The sequence below is a fragment of the Salvelinus alpinus genome, chromosome 15 (genome assembly GCF_045679555.1).
Source record: "Salvelinus alpinus chromosome 15, SLU_Salpinus.1, whole genome shotgun sequence".
Taxonomy (NCBI): Eukaryota; Metazoa; Chordata; class Actinopteri; order Salmoniformes; family Salmonidae; genus Salvelinus; species Salvelinus alpinus.
The window spans coordinates 22,233,821-22,248,366 of NC_092100.1; the positions used below are offsets into that span (position 1 = coordinate 22,233,821).

The following is a 14,546-nucleotide window of genomic DNA, read 5'->3' on the forward strand; positions in this document are numbered from 1 at the left end:
GTGATACTGAAACTTGTTTTTGAGCGCAGTGCAGCTCACCAGTCCCAGATATTATATGATGCTTCTGTTCAGTTCAAACATTCAAAACAGTTCTGTGGACTAACCCTAACGCAGCAATGATTGCGTGGCGTGAGGAAGATAGAAGATCTACATTTGGCCTCGACATGTGAAAAGAATCACAGGGGACCATATGTTGCATAAGTTTTATGTTGGCAGGTATGACTATTTAGAGGTGTCAATTTCGTTTTTTGCCGCTGTCATAAAAGGCTCATAAAAAATATCACAAATCAAATTCGGCTTGTCACCAAAAACACTCACAAACTTCTACAGATGCACAATCGAGAGCATCCTATCGGACTGTATCAACGCCTGGTACGGCAACTGCTCCGCCCACAATCGTAAGGCTCTCCAGAGGGTAGTGAGGTCTGCACAACACATCACCGGGTGCAAACTACCTGCCCTCCAGGACACCTACACCACCCGATGTCACAGAAAGGCCAAAAAGATAATCAAGGACAACAACCACCCGAGCCACTGCCTGTTCACCCCACTATCATCCAGAAGGCGAGGTCAGTACAGGTGCATCAAAGCTGTGACCGAGAGACTGAAAAGCAGCTTCTATCACAAGGCCATCAGACTGTTAAACAGCATTCACTAACATAAATACATACTGACTTTCACTTTAATAATAAAAAAATTGATGTAATAAATGTCTCACTAGCCACTTTAAACAATGCCTCTTTATATAATGTTTACATACCCTACATTACTCATCTCATATGTATATACTGTACTCTATACCATCCACTGCATCTTGCCTATGCCGTTCGGCCATCGCTCATCCATATATTTTTATGTACATATTCTTATTCATTCCTTTACACTTGTGGGTATAAGGTAGTTGTTGTGAAATTGTTAGATTACTTGTAGATATTACTGCATGGTCGGAACTAGAAGCACAATCATTTCACTACACTCGCATTAAGATCTGCTAACCATGTGTATGTGACAAATAAAATTTGATTTGATTTGGTTCGAGTCCTGAATGCTGATTGGCTGACAGTCGTGGTATATCAAACCATATACCACAGGTATGACAAAACATTTATTTTTACTGCTCTACTTACGTTGGTAACCAGTTTATAATAGCAATAAGGCACCTTGGGTGTTTGTGGTATATGGCCAATATACCACGGCTAAGGGCTGTATCCAGGCACTCCGTGTTGTGTCGTTCGTATACCTTGTGCCTTATTGCTTAAATATACAATGGCTGTCACCCAATCAGCATTCAGGGCTGGAACCACCAAGTTTATAATCCAGTGTATGTGCCTTATAGAATGTTGACCAATGTTTCTCCCCCCTCTTCTAAATAACAGCATCTAGACTTTAGATATTAATTGTATGTCTCTTGATTTTTACTTTCTCAACCATGAATCCCATAGACAACACAGCTGTCACGTGAACAGCTTCAGAGAGCACGCTTGACAAGTGTTTTGAGGATTACTTCTATAATGAACATTGCATGGTGTCAGACAGAGGCTGGAGGCATTGTAGCTAGTTATCTGGACAGACCTATCAGAAAGGAGCTGATGGAGGACTCAGGAAGTCAGCCTTTAGTTCCCCTCCATCCTATCAACACAGATCCAATCATGTGTTTCTGGGTGTAGACTTCTTTATGACATGATCATACCACAGAAATAACGCCACATATATTCCCCCCCAAGCAGACACATAGATGGCCCTGAACGAACTTTATCTGACTCTTTGTAAACTGGAAACCACACACCCTGAGGCTGCATTCATTGTAGCTGGGGATTTTAACAAGGCTAATCTGAAAACAAAACTCCCTAAATTCTATCAGCATATCGATTGTGCTACCAGGGCTGGTAAAACCTTGGATCATTGTTATACTAACTTCCGCGACGCATATAAGGCCCTCCCCCGCCCTCCTTTCGGAAAAGCTGACCACGACTCCATTTTGTTGCTTCCAGCCTACAAACAGAAACTAAAACAACAAGCTCCCTCGCTCAGGTCTGTTCAACGCTGGTCCAACCAATCTGATTCCACGCTTCAAGACTGCTTCGATCACGTGGATTGGGATATGTTCCGCATTGCGTCCAACAACAATATTGACAAATACGCTGATTCGGTGAGCGAGTTCATTAGAAAGTGCATTGACGATGTCGTACCCACAGCAACGATTAAAACATTCCCAAACCAGAAACCGTGGATTGATGGCAGCCTTCGCGTGAAACTGAAAGCGCGAACCACTGCTTTTAACCAGGGCAAGGTGACCGGAAACATGACCGAATACAAACAGTGTAGCTATTCTCTCCGCAAGGCAATCAAACAAGCTAAGTCCCAGTATAGAGACAAAGTAGAGTCGCAATTCAACAGCTCAGACACAAGAGGTATGTGGCAGGGTCTACAGTCAATCACGGATTACAAAAAGAAAACCAGCCCCGTCACGGACCAGGATGTCTTGCTCCCAGACAGGCTAAATAACTTTTTTGCTCGCTTTGAGGACAATACAGTGCCACTGACACGGCCCGCTACCAAAACCTGCAGGCTCTCCTGAACTGCAGCCGAGGTGAGTAAAACATTTAAACGTGTTAACCCTCGCAAGGCTGCAGGCCCAGACGGCATTCCCAGCCGCGTCCTCAGAGCATGCGCAGACCAGCTGGCTGGTGTGTTTAAGGACATATTCAATCAATCCTTATCCCAGTCTGCTGTTCCCACATGCTTCAAGAGGGCCACCATTGTTCCTGTTCCCAAGAAAGCTAAGGTAACTGAGCTAAACGACTACCGCCCCGTAGCACTCACTTCCGTCATCATGAAGTGCTTTGAGAGACTAGTCAAGGACCATATCACCTCCACCCTACCTGACACCCTAGACCCACTCCAATTTGCTTAACGACCCAATAGGTCCACAGACGACGCAATCGCAACCACACTGCACACTGCCCTAACCCATCTGGACAAGAGGAATACCTATGTGAGAATGCTGTTCATCGACTACAGCTCAGCATTTAACACCATAGTACCCTCCAAACTCGTCATCAAGATCGAGACCCTGGGTCTCGACCCCGCCCTGTGCAACTGGGTCCTGGACTTCCTGACGGGCCGCCCCCAGGTGGTGAGGGTAGGTAACAACATCTCCACCCCGCTGATCCTCAACACCGGGGCCCCACAAGGGTGCGTTCCGTTCTGAGCCCTCTCCTGTACTCCCTGTTCACCCACGACTGCGTGGCCATGCACGCCTCCAACTCAATCATCAAGTTTGCGGACGACACTACAGTGGTAGGCTTGATTACCAACAACGACGAGACGGCCTACAGGGAGGAGGTGAGGGCCCTCGGAGTGTGGTGTCAGGAAAATAACCTCACACTCAACGTCAACAAAACAAAGGAGATGATTGTGGACTTCAGGAAACAGCAGAGGGAGCACCCCCCTATCCACATCGACGGGACAGTAGTGGAGAAGGTGGAAAGTTTTAAGTTCCTTGGTGTACACATCACGGACAAACTGAATTGGTCCACCCACACAGACAGCGTTGTGAAGAAGGCGCAGCAGCGCCTCTTCAACCTCAGGAGGCTGAAGAAATCCGTCTTGTCACCAAAAGCACTCACAAACTTCTACAGATGCACAATCGAGAGCATCCTGTCGGGCTGTATCACCGCCTGTGACGGCAACTGCTCCGCCCACAACCGTAAGGCTCTCCAGAGGGTAGTGAGGTCTGCACAACGCATCACCGTGGGCAAACTACCTGCCCTCCAGGACACCTACACCACCCGATGTCACAGGAAGGCCATAAAGATCATCAAGGACAACAACCACCCAAGCCACTGCCTGTTCACCCCGCTATCATCCAGAAGGCGAGGTCAGTACAGGTGCATCAAAGCAGGGACCGAGAGACTGAAAAACAGCTTCTATCTCAAGGCCATCAGACTGTTAAACAGCCACCACTAACATTTAGTGGCCGCTGCCAACATACTGACTCAACTCCAGCCACTTTAATAATGGGAATTGATGGAAATTATGTAAAAATGTACCACTAGCCACTTTAAACAATGCCACTTAATATAATGTTTACATACCCTACATTACTCATCTCATATGTATATACTGTACTCTATGATCTGTGATCTGTACTCTATACCATCTACTGCATCTTGCCTATGCCGTTCTGTACCATCACTCATTCATATATCTTTATGTACATATTCTTTATCCCTTTACACTTGTGTGTATAAGGTAGTAGTTGTGGAATTGTTAGGTTAGATTACTTGTTGGTTATTACTGCATTGTCGGAACTAGAAGCACAAGCATTTCGCTACACTCGCATTAACATCTGCTAACCATGTGTATGTGACAAATAAAATTTGATTTGATTTGACATCCACCGACTATACAGTAGACAATGAATGAACCCCCGGCCTACCACTGTTACGTTCGTTGATGGAAGGATCGGACCAAGGTGCAGCGTGGTAGGCGTACATTTTAATTTATTAAATGAACACCGAAAAAACAACAAATACAAAACGTAACGTCTAGTAGGGCTAAACAGCACAGTACCAAAAACAAGATCCCACAATCTACAGGTGGAAAAAGGCTGCCTAAGTATGATCCCCAATCAGAGACAACGATAGACAGCTACCTCTGATTGGGAACCATACCCGGCCAACAAAGAAATAGAAAACATAGATTGCACACCCTAGTCACACCCTGACCTAACCAAAGAGAGAATTTAAAGGATCTCTAAGGTCAGGGTGTGACAACCACATATGTGATTTCGAATTCACCGTGATGTGCGACACAATGATCAAGGTCCTCCTTTTATTGTTGTCATTTTCCTTTCTTCTTAATAAACATGTAATTTTAGCCATTATTGATGGATTTTTATGACTATCATTACTTTCCCCTGCTTTCTACCGCAATGGCTGATGGCTAAACCGGGCGGCGCTCAATCCCCGCAGTCCCAATAAAGCTGACAAGCTGACGATAAAGGCCTCTCCTGCTGGGCTTCCTCTCTGTTCAGTTCCTCTCTGCCTCCTGTGATTCCCATTACGTCATCACACAGCTCCCAGAGACCATTCACTTCTCTTATTCGCTTTCCTTCTCACAAAACCCACTGTTGCACACTATTCCAATCAATTAGAATAAAAGGCTTGTGGTTCAGGTATGAAAGGGGGCATTATTCAGTCTAGACTCTGGAAGGTATGTAATAGACATACCTGGGGCTACGCGGTCAGTTTATATGCTTACCAAAAACAAAGGGGTACCCCTTTTTAGCCAAGGGAAATAGGTTGTTTCTGGTTTGTAGGTTTTATACACCCCATGAAGGAATATATCTTGAGCAGTTTAACTCACCCCATGATGTTGACATCTGATATGAGGACAAGAAAGGTAGACAGGAGGGTCACATAAGGAGAAAGGAGGGTCATCTGGTGAGAAAGTATCAGAAAGCAGACCTTTGGTTTAGGTTTGCATGGTAAACAGGAAGCAGCATCCCTTTGTGTGGGTGTGAGACAGCCGACTAATAGATGTAGATATGTTCACACAGGCCATAGGGAGAAGAGAAGCCAACTGTTTCATTGCTTTGTTGGTATATATAAATATATTTTTTACCTTTATTTAACTAGGCAAGTCAGTTAAGAACAAATTCTAATTTACAATGACAGCCTCCCGGGGAACAGTGGGTTAAGGGGCAGAACGACAGATTTTTACCTTGTCAACTCAGGGATTCAATCCAGCAACCTTTCGGTTACTGGCCCAATGGTCTAACCACATGCCGCCTGCTATTATTATGTTTTGAACTGAAATCTACTGAAGTAAGTAGAAACAAATTGCACTATGCAGAAAGGGGAGAAATGCAAAATGTGTAAGATTAATGGTGGTGGGTCGTGTTTCAGAGGACGCATAGCTCTCGACCTTCGCCTCTCCCGAGTCCATACGGGAGTTGCAGAGATGGGACAAGACTGTAACTACCAATTGGATATCACGAATTTGTGGAGAAAAAAGGGGTAAAAGTAAATAAATAAAAAATGGAAATTCCTCAAAGTGATTTAGACTTAAATCCTTGAGTCAGAATGCTCTGATACTTGTGTGACAGTCCATGATCCAATCATTGACCCTGAAGTTCAATTACAATCCAAAATTACTTTTCCACTTGAATAAATTGTACATCAACCTCCAAAGATGATTTTAAAAAAGAATACAGATGTTGAGCGATGGTATTTTACGACAGAGGGTACCCATAACTTTCAAGTCAGTTTCTCCTTTTGCCAACCCGAAAAGAGCCTTTTAGAACCCACAAGCTTCCAAGATACATCATTATCTGATTTTGAGATATGCCTCACATGAATGTCTAATAGTGGTATCATTTTATTTCCATTTTTGGTTGAAGTAGATTGACTGACCATGATGATGAATTGATGAATTGTAAATGCTTTTTAAATCAGGTGTGTGTGCTGGCAGTAGAGGGCAGTGTTTAGCTATATTTGTTATTGTCTTTGTCTACAGATTCACTCCTACCTGATGCATCTTATTGCCTGTTCATTGTAAAAGGGAATGTGTTCTCAATAAACTACCTGATAATACATGAACTCTTATGGTCAGTTTGAGTGGTTCTGAAGCCTGGACGTACTTTACTTCTGACATGACACTGTCGTCTGTGCAGGTTAATATAATATAAGAGAGTCTAGTCACTTGATCCTTTAGTTTTCTTCCCAAAGGACTTTAATGCCTTCCCCATACCAGACAAACCTATCGGATCACAAAGCACTGGGTACAATGAACCCTAAAACCAAACAATTCCTATTTCGATACTCTCTTGACTGGGGTTAAGTTTAAATAACGTTATCTGGGGTCCGATGGCAGAAAAAGAGACTTGTAAGAGCCATGACCTTGAACAGGGAATGAGAATCTTCAAGGCTGTCTGCTGTTTTTACATGAGAGGCATTAGATTGTACATTTTGACAGATGTACAGTATGTGCATCACAGGCCACCATATGGCTTGATTTATGCTAAATTATGCACCAGTAGACTAAATTACGAGTCAGCCTTGGGTCACACACAAGAAGCGACTTTCACATCATATAAATCTTCAAAAGATAAATCACAGGATATTTGTTCAATGTCACCCAAAGGCATTTATGTTCTTTCCTTTCAGTTCCATGATGCTCTGAAAGACCCCTACAGTCCATAACTAGCCTAGCTATAGTTTCAACATTACTACTATTGGTGTCTTGCTTGTAGTGCTTCGAAGGCAGTAAATGCAAATATATCAACCTCAAATAAATGACATGCACACAAAGGGAAAGGGTTTAAGCTCTGTCATTCATCACTCTCAGTGTCAATCACTCAAAATATATGCATAGATGATTAGTTCCTGGTCTCCTTCAAGGCCTATTTAAAGCTGAAATGTAAGAGGAGACAGTGAATGACATTTCTCACAGGTCTCCAATCACATCAATTGCTCAGCTGAAGTCCATTCACTATGGGCATTCCATTGAACCTTGGTACTCTGCTCCTGATACTCCTCTTCTACACACAAGGTAAAAAAAAAAAAAAATACCTAGACTGCACATGTACAGTGAGCTCCAAAAGTATTGGGACATTTGTTGTTGTGGCTCTACTCCAGCGCTTTTGATTTGAAATTATACAATGACTATGGAGGTTAAAGTGCAGACTGTCAGCTTTAATTTGAGGGTATTTTCATCCATATCGGGTGAACCGTTTACAGCACTGTTTACAGAGACCCCCAATAAAAATGAATGGAAAATAATGTATTGTGTCATTTTGGAGTCACTTTTATTGTAAATGAGAGTAGAATGTTTCTAAACACTTCCACATGAATGTGGATGCTACCGTGACTATGGATAATCCTGACTGAATTGTGAATAATGATGAGTGAGACAGAGGCATAAACATATTCTATTTTTATTTACAATAAAAGTGACTCCAAAATGACACAATACATTCTTAACCATTCATTTCTATTGGGCACAAAATAATCAGAAACAACCAAAACAAACAGCAGATGCTTCCAACAAATGTGTAGTCACAAGCTTGATGTAGTACTTGCGTGCTATGAATATGGGACCAAATACTTTAAGTAGTAAAGTTACGGTAAATTTGTCCCAATACTTTTTCTCCCTTAAGTGCTGTAATTTTTAAATGGTTCACCTGATATAAACTACCGTTCAAAAGTTTGGGGTCACTTAAATGTACTTGCTAATGAAAGAAAAGCAAATTTTTTGTCCATTAAAACAACATCAAATTGATCAGAAACACAGTGTAGACATTGCTAATGTTGTAAATTACTATTGTAGCTGGAAACGGCTGATTTTTATGGAATATCTACATAGGCGTACAGAGGCCCATTATCAGCAACCATCACTCCTGTGTTCCAATGGCACGTTGTGTTAGATAATACATGTTTATAATTTTAAAAGACTAATTGATCATTAGAAAACCATTTTGCAAATATGTTAGCACAGTTCTGGTTCTGATTAAAGAAGCATTAAAACTGGCCTTCTTTAGACTAGTTGAGTATCTGGAGCATCAGCATTTGTGGGTCCGATTACAGGCTCAAAATGGCCAGAAACAAATAACTTTCTTCTGAAACTCAGTCTATTCTTGTTCTCAGAAATGAAGGCTATTCCATGCAAGAAATTGCCAAGAAAGTGAAGATCTGGTACAACGCTGTGTACTACTCAGGTTCACAGAGCAGCGCAAACTGGCTCTAACCAGAATAGAAAGAGTGGGAGGCCCTGGTGCACAACTGAGCAAGAGGACAAGTACATTAGAGTGTCTAGTTTCAGAAACAGACGCCTCATAAGTCCTCAACTGGCAGCTTCATTAAATAGTACCCGCAAAACACTAGTCTCAACGTGAACAGCAAAGAGGCGACTCCGGGATGCTGGCCTTCTGGCAGAGTTGCAAAGAAAAAGCCATATCTCAGACTGGCCAATAAGAAGAAAAGATTAAGATGGGCAAAAGAACACAGACACTGGACAGAGGAACTCTGCCTAGAAGGCCAGCATCCTGGAGTCGCCTCTTCACTGTTGACTTGGAGACTGGTGTTTTTTGCAGGTACTATTTAATGAAACTGATAATGGGCATCTGTACGCCTTTGTTGATATTCCATTATCAATCAATTTTATTTTATTTCAATGCACTAAAAAAAGAGCTTTTCTTTCAAAACAAGGACTTTTCTAAGTGACCCCAAACATTTGAATGGTAGTGGAGATGGAAATACCCTCAAATTAAAGCTGACAGTTTGCAATTTAACCTCATAGTCATTGTATCATTTCAAATCCAGAGCCAAAATAACAAAAGAATGTGTCCGTCCCAATACTTTGAGCACACTGTATGCATTGATTCAGGGTCTTGTACTTTTGCAGTCTACTACTACTAATCCAATCAGGTATTATGCAAGGTGGTATCAAATAAGAAAAATCCACAACATTTGGTGTTTTAGATATTATGGGTTGAGAGTGGATCCTGATTGCTGATGTTGTCACAGTGCACGCAGGGCGTATCTATGGGGGCAAGGAGGCTGTGCCCCACAGCAGACCCTACATGGTTCTCCTGGAGAAAGCTGTCGCCAACAACCTGAAGCCAGGAAGCTGCTGTGGTTTTCTAGTGAGAGAGGACTTTGTGATGACTGCCGCCCACTGCAATGGGGGGTCAGTAATGTCTGCTTATCTAGTGAGGGAAAACCAATAGAAAATATGTGTGGAGCCCATTGGCCTCCATTATCTGCCCTATAAATGCTTCAACTGTTTCTCCTTGATACTCACTACCTTATAGCTCTATGCCTAGAATTAGAATGCATGCTGGTCAAACTACTCTTTCAATTGGATTTTTCCTGCAATCTCACCAACAACATTTTAATAGGGTACCATTTCAATGTCTCTAGGTTTTTCACACTTGAATATCTTTACTGTTTTTAGCCTAGGGCTATCCTACCCCATGCTTCACATAGCTCTTCCTAATGTTGTATTTACACATTTTAACAATGTATTTCTAACGTCCCCTTTGGAGCATTTAGACGTGAAACACAGCTTAGCCCAGGGCTAAGACCTCCAATAACCAAAGGCTGAGATAAAAGGTGCAGTATGGAGAACCTACCAATAAATGTAGTCATGCACCATTAAGATATATTGCAGAAAAAACATGAAATCATGTGAAACGTGTTTTTGGAACACTTTATGTGTGTCACGTTGAATAAATGATTGGAGACAGGCACAGTAATAAGGGGGGGGGGGGGTTAATACACCACCCAACATATACAACATGCCATGAATAGGCATGGGGACGAAGCCCAAAACAAACACGTATCCAAAAATATTGAGCTGTAACCCAAACCAAAGAGTGAGGTAAAACCTCTAATAAATACACGGGGCGAGACCCGTAATAACAAATGCACAATAGCAATGCACAAATGCACGCAGCATGAAAGCCGAAATAACAACGCAGAGGTACTCCCAGACCAACAGACATGGGAACAATAACCAACAAAACAATGGTGAACAGAGGGCGCATATATAAAATTACTAATCAGGAATATTGTAATCAAGTGTGCGTAATGAAACAGTTCAGTGACGCCTAGAGGCCGGTGACATAGACCTCCGGAACTGGTGCCCAGAAGGAGCAGCAGTACCGGGAAGAATCCGTGACAACATGTTTTCACGTGTAGTTTCATGTTATCACATGTTGCTTTACATGTTGTCACATTAACTTCCCATAAGATCACATGATCACATGAAAACGTGTTTTCGGAACACTTCACATGTGATCACGTGAAATTAATGTGGTTTTTCTGTAAGGGAAATGTCAGTGCACATGTTGAACCAAGCGGGAATCAAAGGATATACGGTAGATTGACATTACGTTTTCAATCAGTGTCTGAGTTAGTCCACTACGGTCAGTTGCAGATATGTGTAAGACTACAGTATATTCCATTGCGTTGTGCCTCTGTCTGTGTGTATGTTACAGATCCATTAAGGTCAGGAAATGTCAGGAAGGTCAGGAAATGCTTGTGAAACAGGCATTTCCGCATCCAAATTATGATGAAGAATATAATAATGATATCATGCTACTCAAGGTAAAACTCCATGCTAGGAGCTAAAGCTGCACATATTGTTTTTATTTTTACCTACACAGGTGAAATTGTGCATGCACATTGTCACTACAATGTCAAAGTATGAAATTGATTGGTAAAAAACAGTTAACCACCATTAAATTAACTACCAGGCTTGCTGAATGGACTATAGAACCAACGATGTAAGTTGTAACATTCAACAAACCTGCTCTCTCTGCCTCAAAGCTGGAGGAGATTGCCGTTTTCACCGACCATGTGAGACCCATTGGCCTCCCGCTGACAAAAGATGAGGAGGTGCCCAAGGAATGTCTGGTGTCAGGCTGGGGACACACTATCAGGAATCTAAAGCAAGGCTCCCCTGTGCTTCAGGACCTCAATGTGACACTGGATGAGAATCAACTTTGCTCTGACAACCATCAAGTCTGCTCATCAGGACTAAATGGACCTGCTCAGGTAAGTGGCGTCTGAAAGTATGTCATGTTAAAGGGGAAATAACATGAGAGGAATGAAAGGAAATTATAATTTTGCTTTGGTTTGAGGACATGAATCATTCCAAAGGAAATGTGCCTTTTCATTTGCCTGGCTACCTAAACTCCTTGCTTTGGCCAAACGCTACGCCACGCACACAGACGTTAATTTGTTCTCGGGGAGGTACTCCGTAATGAGTAGCTCCCCGATGATTTCTAAAACGCAAATACATTCTAATCGTTCTGATTGGTCCTAGAAAACGATGGGTTGAGCTAAAACACACGTGGGTAAAGAGGTGTTTTGAATACCCGGAATTAGCTGTGATACTCAAATTCAGTGTTTCTTAATCCTGGTCCTGGGGAACCAAATGGGTGCACATCTTTGTTTTTGCCCTAGCACTACACAACTGATTCAAATGATCAACTCATCGTCATCTTTGATGATTTGAATCAGGTGTGTAGTGCTGAGGCAAACACAAAAATGTGCACCCCTTTGGATCCCCAGGACCAGGATTAAGAAACCAATCGCTGATGACTTTGTTTTGTACAACATTCCTAATTTTGACGTCACCACAAACAACTTCAACTATGGAAGTCTCAGACTGAAGTATGTAGTGAACGTAGAGCAGCGGAAGAATTCACTTTGAGTTGCCAGGCAACCTTTTCATTTGTTCGGTATTGTGGTCTATGTGTGTTACTTCCAGGGAGACTATGGTGGTCCATCAGTCTGTAACGGTGTGGCCTATGGGGTGGTGTCTACCAAGACTAGAAACAACACCTACATCTACATGCGCATCCCTGACTTCCTGGACTGGATCAATGACACCATGAAGAATTGATATGTCACTGACCAGAAACATTTTGTTCATTTGGTCAACCAGGTGCCTAGAACATGATTATGATACTGTGAAGAATCCTAATGTGCTTATGATGCTTTCTGATTGATTTACCAGTGCTGGTTAATGTCTTTGCCCAGAGCTGCATGTTCCTATACGGATACTTTTTTTGCTGTTTTGTTTTTGTTTGTTTTTTCAGTGGGGGTCTCAACTTACTGATGAGAGTTTGAAAAGTAGAATACACAAGGTGCCATTTTGAAATTTGGTTGTGCATCAGCAGTTTTTTTATGTCAGTCACTAACAGTCATTCAATTAACCCATGCTAGCTAAACAATTTGTATTGCTAGGTAAGGTAGGCTACCAGCTATCTAAACCTTGTAGATGGCCTTATCACCAAATTACCGACCGGGCACGTAGGGCATGCCCAGGGGCCCTGACCTCCAGGGGCCCCCATTGATTTGTTAGTCACTCTCACACAGATATCACATTTTTGTATGTGTATTTATTAGGGATCCCCATTAGCTGTTGCCAAGGCAGCAGCTACTCTTCCTGGGGTCCAAACACATTAAGGCACTTACATTACACAAAACAAAAGATAAAACAGTACTTCATATAACATTATTACACCACTACATATCTACAATATAAAATGTATAATACAACAATATTACAACGTACATGTGTGTAGAGTGCATGTGCTAGCGTTTGTGTGCATATGCGTGTCTGTACTTGTGTGTGTCTCTTCACGGTACCTGCTGTTCCAAAAGGTGTATTTTCATATATTTTTTAATCTGATTCTACTGCTTCATTTACCTGATGTGGAATAGAGTTCCATGTAGTCATGGCTCTATGTAGTACTGTGCGCCTCCCATAGTCTGTTCTGTACTTTGAGACTGTGAAGAGACCTCAGGTGGCATGTCTTGTGGGGTATGCATGTGTGTCCGAGCTGTGTGCTAGTAGTTTAAACAGACAGCTCAGTGCATTCAGCATGTCAACACTTCTTACAAAAACAAGTAGTGATGACGTCAATCTCTTCTCCACTTTGAGCCATGAGAGATTGATATGCATATTATTCATTCATGTTAGCTCTCCATGTACATTTAAGGGCCAGTCGTGCTGCCCTGTTCTGAGCCAATTGCAATTTTCCTAAGTCCCTCTTTGTGGCACCTGACCACACGACTGAACAGTAGTCCAGGTGCGACAAAACCAGGGCCTGTAGGACCTACCTTGTTAATAGTGTTGTTAAGAAGGCAGAGCAGTGCTTTATTATGGACAGACTTCTCCCCATTTTAGCCACATGCTGTATTAACATGTTTTGACCATGACAGTTTACAATCCAGGGTTACTCCAAGCAGTTAAGTCACCTCAACTTGCTCAATTTTCACATTATTCATTACAATATTTTTTCAATGATTTGTCCCAAATACAATGCTTTTAGTTTTTGAAATATTTAGGACTAACTTGTACCTTGCTACCAATTCTGATATTAACTGCAGCTCTTTGTTGAGTGTTTTTATATCAGACATGAATTATAAATCATAAACCTCATTTGCACTCACTGTATATAGACTTTTTGTTTTCTTTGTTCTACTGTATTATTGACTGTATGTTTTATTCCATGTGTAACTCTGTGTTGTTGTATGTGTCGAATTGCTATGCTTTATCTTGGCCAGGTTGCAGTTGTAAATGAGAACTTGTTCTCAACTAGCCAACCTGGTTAAATAAAGGTGAAATAAAAAAATAAAAAATATGAGACATAAATCATGGAAAAACGTGTAGAATTGCAGGAAATTAGCCATCTATGCTCCTACATGCAGTAACAATTGAAACCTCTGAATTTCCATCTGTCAAACAATGCTTTCAAGTCCTGTTCTGTGCTGCAGCAGTTTTAAATCTTCAATTATTTACTGTGGGATTAAACAGTAGAGTAGGGTGATGTTATTGGACACATGTATTTTGTGAATATCTGAGCAAACTGATAAGATGTGCTTTTATCAAGTTGTCCCTTCACCAGTAAGGCAACAATCATAGTTCTGGTAAACGGTTCATTTTATTGAGCAGTAAATTGAAAATATATAGTAAAATACATTGAACACACCAAAGATCTTTGAGACAGGACTGCCCCCTTGTGC

General features: G+C 41.9%; 1 protein-coding gene across 1 annotated transcript; it reads left to right on the forward strand.

The window, feature by feature from the left end:
• The first annotated feature begins 8,667 nt into the window (after positions 1-8,667).
• Positions 8,668-13,620, forward strand: LOC139539296 (duodenase-1-like). The gene is made up of 5 exons (XM_071342137.1): positions 8,668-8,722; positions 9,531-9,693; positions 11,006-11,114; positions 11,337-11,564; positions 12,283-13,620. Exons 1-5 carry the CDS (start codon positions 8,668-8,670, stop codon positions 12,415-12,417), a joined length of 690 nt encoding a protein of 229 aa, XP_071198238.1. The 3' UTR covers positions 12,418-13,620.
• The last annotated feature ends 926 nt before the right edge of the window (positions 13,621-14,546 follow it).